The sequence below is a fragment of the Stegodyphus dumicola genome, chromosome 9 (assembly GCF_044657685.1).
Source record: "Stegodyphus dumicola isolate Sdum_Otavi_A_Nest chromosome 9, ASM4465768v1".
NCBI lineage: Eukaryota > Metazoa > Arthropoda > Arachnida > Araneae > Eresidae > Stegodyphus > Stegodyphus dumicola.
In genome coordinates, this window is record NC_140776.1 from 151,200,394 (window position 1) to 151,213,739 (window position 13,346).

The 13,346-nt window shown below is 32.9% G+C and overlaps 1 protein-coding gene across 5 annotated transcripts in view; it reads left to right on the top strand.

Annotated features, from left to right (window-relative positions):
- Positions 1-11,183: 11,183 nt before the first annotated feature.
- LOC118198748 (protein unc-13 homolog 4B-like) overlaps positions 11,184-13,346 on the top strand; it is a 130,483-nt gene continuing 128,320 nt past the window's right edge. The window contains exon 1 of one of the 5 annotated variants that reach the window (XM_035370508.2): positions 11,184-11,385. In XM_035370508.2, the coding sequence (XP_035226399.1) occupies positions 11,383-11,385 (3 nt within the window). In that variant the 5' untranslated portion in view covers positions 11,184-11,382. The remainder of the gene's footprint in view (positions 11,386-13,346) is intronic. The other 4 variants (XM_035370503.2, XM_035370506.2, XM_035370502.2 and 1 more) reach the window with 4 other exon arrangements.

Here is a 13,346-nt window from a genome sequence, read left to right on the forward strand (position 1 = left end):
TAGAAATGGCGCAGTCTAGAAAAGTTATTATTATTTAGAATAGTAAGAGGAAATACCCAGATTAAAAATGAAGAATTAAAAGCCTATTGCTAAATTGAATTATAAAGCTGATTTGCACATTGTTTATCTTACACATATATATAAACTTAGGGCATTTTAAGTTAAAAATAAATTGGAATAAAAGCAATTCCTAAATAATATTAATAATTGCATTCTTTATAAGAAGTTTAACACAATATCTAAACAATTCAAAATTTAAAAAAGGATCACGGTAGTACAACTACACAGTAGTACTAAAAACGCAAAAGGGAAAAAATATACAAGAAATAAAAATATAAAAATTAATTTCCTTTTAACTGAAACACCAACCAATTCAGAACTCAGGCCCACCAGCGGCCAAGCGGTAAAGTCGCTGAACATTGGTAGTTCGGTCCGAGGTTTGAATCCCGCGAACGGTCTGGCTGCATGGGTGTTTTCGTGGTTTTCCCCATATGTACATGTATACGAGCCAGTTTTCCTTAGAAAGTCCTCCACGAAGGCATCCCTCCCCTTAGGCAGATAGCCCTCGAGGTTTTGCCGTAATTAAATAACCTAACCTAACCTAATTCAGAACTCATCAGGGGAAAATGGATTAAAGCTTCATAAAAGTTGATTAATATGCTTCGAAAACGTGTTTCGTTCTCCTGGTTTATTTGAGATCAAAAACGGAAAAAAGAAATACACTTTCATTACTTTAAAATTCATATAAAACCGAAAAAAGTGAATCTCAAATATATTAGGATTTTCTCTACACGCCTTCGAAACACTTGGAAAAAAAGAATAAAACATAACATTGTTTCAAATTGATTACAAAAAAAAAAAAAAAAAAAAAAAAAAAAAAAAAAAAAAAACACCCATAAAATTTTATAATGTAAAATGACCATTCGCAAAAAACCAAATTGGTCTAAATTATATTATATGCAAATTTGAAATTCAAAATCAAATATAAATATACAGCGCAATATAAATATGCTTTAAACCAAATAGTCATTTTATATATATGTGTGTGTGGTCATCCGCCTCTTTTCTACAAGCTGCGAGATGAAATTCTTTCTTCCTTCTTCCCAAGAGAGTATTCCGCCATTGAGATGGAGACGAAAAAATGTGAACCAAAAAGTGACAACGCAATTTAACCAGAGATTCTAAACCCCTTTTTTATGTGATAATTATCCTTTTTGTGTGATGCTATGGACTCATTTTTTTTCATCTTACTTCTTTTCATTTTTCTATGCTTTTTTATCATTAAAATACTAAATCTTATTACTGGTGTCACCATTAGAACAAGTAGAATGACACCCTACATATATAAGTACAAAATGTAACATGGTAATAGGCCAAAAATTAAAAGCAGAAAAATTTTAACTAGTCCTGCGCTATAGCTCCAGAGTTGAAGTAAATTAAACTTAAAGTATCTAAAGTTAAAATTAAACTGGAATCAAAGCAATACAATTCCTCAGCAATATATATATATATATATATATATGCATTGTTGAGGCATTGCCTTGCGTAACAGTATCACAAATGTAAATATTCCTCAACAACATATATATTGTTGCGGTTTTTCTTTTCGTCTGACACCAGTTGTGTTTTTGCTTTTTCTGCTGACAGCAGTTGTTACGTTATTTTCTTCCTTCACGTTCGTACGGGGTTTGTAGATTTGGAGTGAATAACGACGACACTTGATGAAGTTGTAAGGATCCTAAGTTTTACTAACGTTTATTTTATTTTAAAACTGTACTATCACTTCTTATTTTCTACTTCCGGACAGAATTAAATGCTTTAACTTGTTTATGCAAATTGTCTTGCTAACGCCCAAGTATTTAAGTTGTGGCTTTTTGCCAAGAGTTAAGAGAGAGAGAAGGAGTTTTAGGAAGTAGGCTGCTTGCTATGGCAGTTCTACGAGTTTTCACTCAGTTGCTGGTTGCCTTTAAGGCCAGATGTTTAGCCCTGTTGATATTTGCAAACGTATTGTAGTTTCAGCAGCTCGGCGTACTACATACGTACCCTTGTAAATGAAGGCCAGTCTTAGTGCTAGGCATTTGTATACTAATTCAAAGTTAGCTTTTTTAGTTAGAGTTTTAGTTAGTAGTTTTATATTCTTGCGTTCAGACCACAAGTGGTTGGTCTCTGTATTCCGAAGTTCGGAAGTACCTGGAAAGTATTGAAAATAAAGGGTTTCGTATACCCTTCCTGCTTGTGTCGTCTGTTAAACACAAATCTTGAACATAGCTTGAGTAAGCTCCCTGTTCTTATTCAGGACATACCATGTTTCCAAAGCAAATCAAGAGAAACACAAGTCCTGATAAAGTATCGAAACACACTTTATTTATCCAATATAATAAGGACAACTTCAAAACACGTTTTACAGTCGTCGATGAACTACTTTAAACACGCTGACACGATCAGCAACACAGCCTTCAGGTTATCAGGCTTTCACGGTGGAGACAGCTTCACGGCAAAGCACTATCCTCTGCTTTCCGGAGTACAGCTCCCGACTCTGCTTGGTCGTTCTCGGAACTCCACGTACTCTCGAGACTCTCCACGCTACAACTCGCGACGCACTCGTGTGCAACGACGACACCCGAGCACAGCTCCCGACTATTCGGTTCAGTCGTTCCCGGAGCTCAACACGCTCTCTCGACGATACACTAACCGCTCTACACTAACAAACTCCTTCGGTGCACTCGACGACCCACTCGGCACTCGCTGGCCGGCTGTCAACTCGATCCACTCCGCAGGAATTCACTCGCTAGACGAGGCACACACACTAACTGACTGCGGACCAGGAGGTTTTATATAGCTTTCGGCTTGTGTTCGAGAACATTCTGAGTTAAGCCGTTAAGAATTCGTTCCAGAAGGTTCTCCATGCGTCAGTGGTATATCGCCAATTTTTTCGCCACATGTCGCCAAATAGGCGATTTTTCGCCAAATATGGCAACCCTGCTTACCTTTTTCCTTTTATGGTAACCTTAAAACTGCTTTGCGGGGAAGCCATTTTACTGCGCCTGTACATTTCGTAACAATATATCTATGATGACTTATTGCGTAGGAGGAATCAGCTTCCAGTCGTCATGGCCGGGAGGTTGAATGCGTATAGACGAAGATGACGAAACTGGGGTTTTACAGTCACCAATCTTTATTTTCTCACAGATCAAATCATTTTTAGTAGATAAGATACTTCTAGATCATCAGCAATCACAATATTTTTTATATGCGTTATATCATCTTAGAATAAGAACAAAGGAGGTCATAGTAGCATAGAGATGTTTAGAAGGCGAAAGCTAGTAACTCGCCAGCGGTATTTATACCGAAGTAGATGCAACTATAGAGATAAGCTAGGATGGGTTTTAGTTTCATTTTTCAAGCAATGTAATATAACATAAAGATCTCGAATTTGGGAGAACAGATGAATTTAAGGAGAGAGCACTAAATCTGGAAAAGTTAATTTTTAGGTCGGCAATTATTTTTAAAGCAGCCATCGTATTTTATTATATCTTACATATATGTATACACTTGTTGGCACTGCCCATTGAGGAGGTGCATGTTATAGCAACCACATGTACACAATTACATGTTATAGTAACCACATGTACACAATTTCAGCGCTCTGTGGCTAATAGGCTTTGAGTTTTACGGATACATACGTGACCAAAAATACGCATTTGAATCGATTTTACAATCCATTTTGGCATAAGGAGTCTTTTATTCTGTCCATACATACAGATATCATGCAAAAAATACTCAAAATGGATTCCGGAACGGTTGAAATGGATATTTTTGTCGAAATCTGATACCCGAAATTTTTCGCAATGACAATATTTCGTTCACTTACAAAGAAATAAAAATTATACGACGTTAAAAGTGTCGACAGTTGCGACAGTCGACAGTCCCGCTTGATTGCTGAAATTAGGTACCATAAACGCAGATTATTTTTTGGTTATTCCCTCCTTAAATTTTCGTTAAAGTTTAGTAATTAAACAATAAAATTTCTTATGTTATGCAATAATTAGTTTTCAAAGTTTAGTAATTAAACAATAAAATTTTTTATGTTATGTAATAATTAGTTTTGAAAGTTTAGTAATTAAGCAATAAAATTTTTTATGTTATGTAATAATTAGTTTTCAAAGTTTAGTAATTAAACAATAAAATTTTTTATGTTATATAATAATTGGTTTTCAAAGTTTAATAATTAAACAATAAAAATTTTTATGTTATGCAATAATTAGTATTGGCAAAGATCACTGAAAATACATGTTCAATGATGCAGTATTTATCAGGTGTCTATGGATTTTGCTGCAGAAATATATAGATGATGATATAGTTTTTCCTTCGGTTACCCGTAAATACAAGTCAGATTTCCGTAGAAAGTTATCTGTAAAGACCTCTCCCAAAGCAGGTAATGGAATTCCGTTATTTTACCATACTAAACTACACATTAATTTTTCTAATTTTGCAATATCCTTAGAAGAATCGTTTTCTGAAGTCCTCAGGATTCGAATCAGCGGAAATTGTAATTATATACATTGACGAAATAAATGAAGACATAGTTTGGGGTTTTAAAAACATGAATCGTTAAAAAACTCGGAAGTTATTTTAAGGTTCAAAAGCGATTTTATACCTAAATGTAATAAATAAATAATAATAATAATAATAATAAAAGAAATAAAAAAGTGATAAGACTGAAATTGACAGAAAAAGAAAATAAAAATGCATTAAATGGGCAGTGAAACTAACACGCAAGAAACTTGGCAAATGTCCCAAAAACAATAAGAAAAATTAAAGCATAAAAGTAATTTATAAAGGCTTAAAAATTAACTTTTTAATTTATTAATGATATCAATTAAAATGGAAGTGCACTAGAACAGTTTATTTAATTGCACGGAAATTTCTTGACGTAATGAATAACGGTCAAGGTTAAACTGAAAAGATAATTAGAGGTCAAGATAAGCAGAACGCCGGGGAAAAGACGTGATAATTAGAGATCGGAGGCTTCGAAACTAAAAATAACGCAGGCAAACAAAATATTCAAAACAATTAAAAAATAGTTAAAAATTTGAAATTGAATTTATGATAGTATTTTATGCGGATTTGTTCGGAAGACAGCTGTGTGTGTTATAAAACTTATTTTTTAAATCTCCAGATGCGAAAGTTTGATATATATCAGGCGATATTGCTTTAAATTTTGAAAAAGGCTTTTTTCCTTCAATGCAGTCTCTTGGATGCATACCTAAAATAGTTTCTATGGCAGTTTATGAAGTGACTTCTACTGTAGCTCTGCATTAATTTTTAAGAACTTTTTAAAGGATTCAGTCTAGACTTGATGAAATCATAGTTTTTCATTTCTTCTTGATGATTTCGCAAATTTTAACAACATGAAAAGGCCTTGTAAAATAGAGACTTTAAAATCAAATTGCATATGGACTGAACGCACGATCTGAAAGCAGCCTGACGGGCCTGAAATTTTCTTTCCTTATCTTTTTTTTAAACAATTTAAAACAAAATGAAACAATTTTTGATTAAAATTGACTGATTAAATATTTATCAAAACATGCATATACAATAATGATAATAATACTCGAAAGGAAAAATTCAAAATTTTATTTATTTTTTATCTGAAATCTAGAGGCTAGTAGCTGCGAAAAATTTCTGCTGGTTACATTTTATAATTCGAACGTATTGGAGGCCTAATGTTAAGTTTTCAGACCGACATTTACCCTTAAATGTTTCAAGTTATTTAGGGGACAATTCAGGGAACTAATCACTAAATACAGTGTCTCAAAAAAGTGATGGGACACTTGTGCTTTACAAAAGGAAACTGTAATAAAATAAATTAAAAAAACATGTAAAAATTTTTTGTGGGTGTGTTTCATACTTAAATTTAGTAACAATTATTAGATAACATAGATTTTCTCAAAATATTAAAATATTAATTTAATATAAATATAATTGTTTAGAATGGAGCAAAAAATGGCTCACATAAGTGATGGGACACTTACTTTTCCATCAAATATTTATCCAAAAAGTTTACTTTTTAAAAGGTTTTATTATTTTGTTGGATTTCCTTTTACTTTTAAAACATGATTTAATCTTCTTGGGATGGATTCGATTAATTTTTTTTTTTTTTTTTTTTTTTTTTTTGTGATTTCTGGAGTGATTTTACCCCATTCGTCTTGAAGTACCGATTTTAATTGTTGTTTTGAAGAAATGGTGTCTTTGCGAATTCTTGATTCCAATTCTTGCCAAATATTCTCTATGGGATTTAAGTCTGGAGATTGTGGTGGTGTTTTTATTACTTCAGAACAGTTATACAGCATCCAGAGTCTAATGTTCAAAGCAGTGTGCGTGGGGTCATTGTCTTGGTAGAATTTAAAATCGTTATGAAGTGTCAATTTTCGTGCTGAAGATTTCAAATTTTGATTTAAAATGTCAATGTACTTGTACTGATTCATTATACTGTCAATAAAAACAAGAGTACCAACTCCAGCGGACGACATACACCCCCATACAATAACTCCTCCTCCTCCATGTTTTACTGTTGGCACCAAGTTCTGTTTGCGAAATTCTTCCCTGTGTTTTCTCCACACCAAGATTCTACCGTCAGAACCAAATATATTAAATTTACTCTCATCAGCAAATATAACTTCATTCCGGTAATCAGAATTCTTATTTATGTTGGATTTTGCGAAAGCCAGTCTATGTTTTCTATTCTTTTCACTTACGAAGAATTTTTTCCTGGATGTTCTACCGTGATATCCAGCAGATCGAATTACTCTTCTAATAGTCTCAGGATTAAAGTTGGATAGCTTTGATGGTCGGCCTGGTATTCTTTTATTCTGAATCATATGATTCTTTTTATATCGCTTAATGATATTGTAAACTGTTGAATGACTCAAGTTAACTGTTTCAGGAGTTTCTCTAATAGATTTTTCACTTTCAATATGCAAATTAATAACTAATTTTCGAATTTCAGGCAAAGTTTCTTTTCGTTTAGCATTCATGGCTGCACAGAGCTAAAAAACACAACAATTCCAAAACAAACTGGAGAGAAATACTGCAGACGATTTTATAAATTATTGCCAATTGCTTTTGAGTAAAAATAAAAACCCCAAAAAATATTTTTATTGTAGTACGTAGTAGTATCTAATGGTGTCCCATCACTTATGTTAGCCATTTTTTGCTCCGTTTTAAACAATTATATTTTTATTAAATTAATATTTTAATATTTTGAGAAAATGTATGTTATGTAATAATTGTTACTAAATTTAAGTATGAAACACACCCACAAAAATTTTTACATGTTTTTTTAATTAATTTTATTACAGTTTTTTTTTGTAAAGCACAAGTGTCCCATCACTTTTTTGAGACACTGTAACTTACTTTTAGCTTAAAGAAACAGATTATGAAAACTTTCCGAGTGAGTGAAAAGTTGGAAATAAAAAACGACAACCTATTCTCTCTCCTTTTTTATTTATTAAATTTTTATTCCACACATACAAAAAAAAAAAAAAAAAAAAAAAAAAAAAAAAAAAAAAAAAAAAACCCGGTTCGTAAGCAAAGTTGCTCGCCACCGAAAATATCGTCTGCACAAACAATTCGCGTTCGCGTGTTTAATCATATTTTGTCAAACGATTTTGGGCACTTGAAATAAGGAGACTTGCTTTAGAACGCTGTATTGTGAAACTTGTAGAAACATATTGTTATTATTAAGTACAAAGTGTCTGAAAGGGAGTTAACACGCTACCAGATTAGAATCATCATTTACTTCCAGTTCGGTTGGAAGAACTCAGCTGCAGAATTTCGCAAATCATGTGTATAGCTTTAGGTACTAATGTTGTATCATATGACACTGTGAAGTTTTGGTACTGAAAGCTCAAAAACAAGGATTATGATATTCAAGCAGAGCGCTTTGGCCGGTCTCTGATGTTGATGAGGTCCGCTTGCGAGAACTTGTGGAAGAAGATCAGTATGCAACTACTCAGCTTGCTGAGGAGTTAGATGCTAGTGCCATGTCCATTAGTCGTGCTATATATCGCATAAAATTGACGTATAAGTTCAATCGTTGGGTGCCACATGAGTTAACTCAAACAGATAAAGACAGACGTTTTCGGGCCTGCATTGATCTGCTTGAATATCAACGTAAAGACAAAATTCTGCACCTGATTGTCACTTGTGATGAAAAGTGGATTTACTTCAACAACAAAGGCTAAAAAGGGGGATTATTCTAAGGCCTGTGTGCTGGCAGGTTGGCAAAACGCAATTTGACTAGCAAAAATATCATGCTTTGCATCTGGTGGGATTGCAGTCCGAAATGAGGTTGGTCTGTTTTTTGACTCGCGGCCACCAAGCTTCTGGCTTTGAAAAACTACCAAAACGTTGGAAGAAAATAGCAGATTTGGGTGGTGATTACTGTCCGCACTATACGTACTGCTTTCATTTTTTTCTTTTTTCATTTCTTTTTTTTTTTTTTTTTTTTTCTCTTCTTTAAAGGCATGACTTATGTAGTTTAATCTCCTAATTAAAATACTTATAAATCTTTTATTTACTACTTTAACTCAATAAGATGTATTTTCATATGAAAGCAATATATAAAAGTTAAGCATAATTCCAAACGATAGTACTGATATATCAGATGTACCAACTTTATAAAAAAATCGGATATATTAAAGTACCAAAGCGCCAGCAACTGTTGGTTAGCGAAATAAATTTGCTTATTGTACAGACTTCCACCTTAGCGCAGTCACATGCTCTAGCATTCAAACATATGTTACAAGCCAAAAAGCTATTCATTGTACCGTATATACCCGCGTATAAGTCGAGTATTTTGGACAAAAAAGAGACTTTAATGTAGGGGGGGGTCGACTTATACGCGGGGCCATAAAAATTAAAAGAATCGGAAGTTCAAAAATATCTTTATATAATGCAGTTGTTTTCTTCCCGCACTCAAATTGGACGACTTATCAAATAAGTCACTTACTTGTAATTTCATGACTTAAATTATGTGACGAACTAATCACAGAATTTCATACTTTAACTAGAGTAAGTTTCGATTAAACCAAAGAATTTTCGGCCCCCGAAGAACCGATCAATATCGAGCAATAAAAAAGTTTCGCCAACACGCCAAGAAAAGAGAAATGCAGATAGTTTTTACGTACGTATAAGGTCTTTATAATAGTTATTGTTCATTCACGAAATACTTTTGTTAATAGGCGTACACGTCAAAATTTACAACATTTAGAAAGGGAGGCAACATTAAAAAGCCCGATATTACATTAATTGCTCAGTGGGTTAAAGATGCTTGGAACGAAATACCCTCTGAAATGATTATAAAATCATTTAAAAAATGTTGCATTAGCAACGAACTAGACGGAACGAAAGATGATGCTGTTTTTGAAAGTGAAAATGACGACGAAGGCTCTAGTAGTGATTGTAACAATACAGAGTTCGAGACTGAAAATATGTGTGATGACGAGCCAATGACGACAGAAGAGTTCTGTGAAATATTTGGCGAATCTGACTATGAATCGGACGTTGAAGGAGTTTGATTTTGTTTATTTAACCAAGGTATTTTTTATCGTATATTTACTTTTTTTTTCTCAGATGATTTTGAATAAATGTAGTACTTAAAAAAATTTTTCGAAGTTTCTCGATCGATTTCGGAAGTGGGGGGGGGGTTCGACTTATACGCGGGTATATACGGTATATCTTTGTCCTTTGATCGCAGTGGTGCACGTAACTGAATTCTTTAAAATTATGAGCATCGTATGTGCAACAAATACATAATTGAAATGCGTCCACAGACTATGTGTAACTTTGCTTCAGGGGGTGCCAGTTTGAGACCACTGCTGTTGAATATGCCTACAGCCTCTAAAGATTTCAGAAAGAGATATTTCTTTTTTCTTCTTTTTTTTTTCGGAGATTCACTAGCTTCTGAATTGTTTTCCAATACATGTCGAAAAGCTTGCCAAAGCATTTTTAATTTTGGAACTAGCAAATATATGCATGCTTGTTAGAAGTCTTTATTTGAAGTCTGAGTATATATTATTTTTATTTCCATTAAAAATGAATATGAGTAACGCACTAGACAATCTATAGATGGAGGTAATTAATTTCCCATGTGGTATAATCCCATGTCACATAATCTTATTCAAAGATCTGGAGATGGAGATTTTATTAGTTTTTATTCGCACTTAACAAAAAACAAATAAGCTCAGTTACTAATTTTTGCATTAAGAATAATTACTTTATTTGGGAATACGTTCATATACGAACAGCATTTTTTTCACTGATGAAAATTAATAAGAAAAGAACTCGATTGACGGATGAGCATTTGCAATCCATCATGAAGATAATTTTCCGCCATTTTTCTCCCGGCTACAAATTTTATCAGAATCCAGACGACATCAAGTGTCGAGCTGTAGTAAGAAATAAAGAAGTTTAATTATTTACCTAACAAATATATGTATTTTTATCTATGAAAATTTCAATAAGAAAGAAACTAAGTTGTTATTATGTTTTATCTCACTTCATAAATTTTCTCTGAGAATTTACAAAATTATCATAATTTGTTTATGTTTCGTTTAAATTAAAGTAAGTTATTTAGCAATTAATTAAACATGTTAAAGGTATTTGCAAGAAATGCCAGTCCAAACATTTAATATTTAACTATCAATATATTTGAATTACTATTAAACAAACTATTAGTAACAAAAACGTCTTAAATGTAACAAACTTTAGATTTCAGATAGAAAATAAATACAAATTTGATTTTTTTTTCTTTTGCGATACTATTATTATTATTTATGTATGTTTTAATAAATATTTAGTAAGCAGAATTTAAAATTATTAAAATATTTTTTGTTGAAATTTTTCATTTTGTCAGCTGTTTTCAGATCCTGCATGCAGCCCGCATAAACCTGGGTCTGAGATCGCTGTACTATATCATTAATCCGAATGTAACTACCATTTCAAATTTGCTGATAACAATAGGCTAAAATCGTTTGTTTTGTGAAAGTATGAAGTCAGCTGTTTCCATCCGCTGTGCCGCGCGAAATGTGTATTCCCATTCACGAGTCATTCGATTACGCAGCCGCAAGAAATAACCGCTGTAAAAAAGAAACCCATAAGCACATGGAATGAGAACGGTAGTAGCAATTTTTGATCGCAGTTTTAAAAACTTCCTTTCGTTGTAACACTCTGCTGGCAGGGGGAAGTTCCGCGTGCTAAAATATTTCCGACGCCTACTTGTCGCAACCGTGTTGAAAGCACTAAGTAAACAACTAATTTCAAATCATTCAAGAAAAACTTTTTCGCAGCTTGGGATTCGCGAAGCGAAAGTCGAGATAAATGGTAAGATTACTTTTCTCTTTTACATATTTTGCTCGCTAGTTATTTAATTTTAATTCGTAATTAATTTGTATGCATGAAGAATAGCATATTTGCTAAGAATGGGAGACTTACCGATACATTTTAGGTGTTTGCAGTAAATGCATTAGATTAGGATTTAAATATTAGTTAATGAAATAAAATAAGGCAGTAAAATTAAATATATGAATAAAAAATAAAACAATTTATGCAGGGGGGGGAGGAGGAACAAGCGATTTTCACATACAGTTATTAAGTCCATGAAATATTTAAAAATTTAACACAAACTTTCTGGATCTATGTTAATATTTCGTACGGAAATGCATTAATGTTCAAATGTTTAATCTGTGCAGAGCAGTGGCGTAGTTATAAATAGGCAAGGTTAGGTAATTCCTAAGGGCCCACGTGTTTTAAAGGCTTTTTGATTTTTAATATTTGAAAAGTAATTTGTTGCCATAAATTTGTTGCCAGATGTATCTGTGATATTTTATGTGTACAGATTTATTTTTAAATTTTGTAAAAAAATTATGCTATAAAACTGTTTTATATCTTCTTTTCGAATAATATAAAAATAGGAAATAAAACAGAATGCCACAGCAGCCTGTCTTGTTGCTAATTGCAGTGCTGCGTAATTAATCGTTTTGTTTCCACGTGTTGGCCCGTCTGCAGTACAGTAGCACTGTAATCAGGTACGCATGCGCAGTCTAACCAAAACGAGCCTATTTTGTTTTCGGTAATCATTTCGTTTTTACCGTGTTTTTTACACCTGTTATATTTTTTTGCGCTTTTTTGCGTAAGAATGTACTGAAGCATAGCAATTTCGTATCACAAATCAAAGTAGACAAATTTTGTTTGTATTGCGCATGCGGATTTGATGACAGGGGAAATGCCCTGCGTCCTATAGTAGTCTGTGTGCTATAATTAATTTTGAAATCTTTTCAGAACTCCTTTATTAGTTGGTGGTTGGAAGATAAAATTTGAAGGAAGAAATACAAAAATAATTTTAACAATTGATAAATATTATCTAAATTATTAATTAAAACGGATAAGAAAAAAGAAAGAGTGGGACTCAAAAACGAAAAGAAAAGATAGAACAGTCAGAAGAATGAAAAAAGACCCAAAATTAGACAATTTTGTTATTAAAACCTCATACCTATGTATAAAGGTTTGCGGGGGATAATAAAAATACTGAGTGCCCTTTTTACTTCCTTGTACGAAGTAAAAAGGAAGTATTGTAATCGCGGAAAATTTCGGGTATCGTATTTCAACGAAAACACCGATTTCGACCGCTAGCCGATGCAATTTAATGATGTTTTTGCGTAACATGCGCAAGTAAGGACTACTTTCGCCCCAAAGAATGATAAAACTGATTTAAAGTGAATTCTGAAGAGAATTTTTCGTGACGTCTGTGCGTACGTATATACGTATCTCGCATAACTCAAAAACGAGTAGCCTCAGAACGTTGAAATTTTGTATGTAGGACTGCTATAGCATGTATATGTGCACCTCGTATTTTGGTTGCAATCGGCCGCACCAAAAGTATATAAATATATGTATATATGTAAGATAAAAAATATGAAAGCACACTTTTAAATTTAATTCACTATAATCTTTTTTATTTTTTATTTCATTTGGAAACTTCATCGCTCTGTCCTAAAAATAGCGTTGTAAGTCTAAACTGCATCATTCAAATTAATCATGTAATCTTACGTAACCCTTAATGCAGATGCCTCTTGACCAATCACCAAATTATAAACCAAAACTAAAAAGTGAAACTTTTGACTCCCTCCCTTTATTCTATAAACTGATGCCTCACTTCTGCTTGTGCTTTCCTCTTGGCCAGACGTCTTTCTGCAATCATGTGTGTGCTGCTATATTCTTCTATTACAAAATTGTAATTGTTCTTTAATAGGCACCAGTAGAGTGTCAAATGAATTGTGGCCACC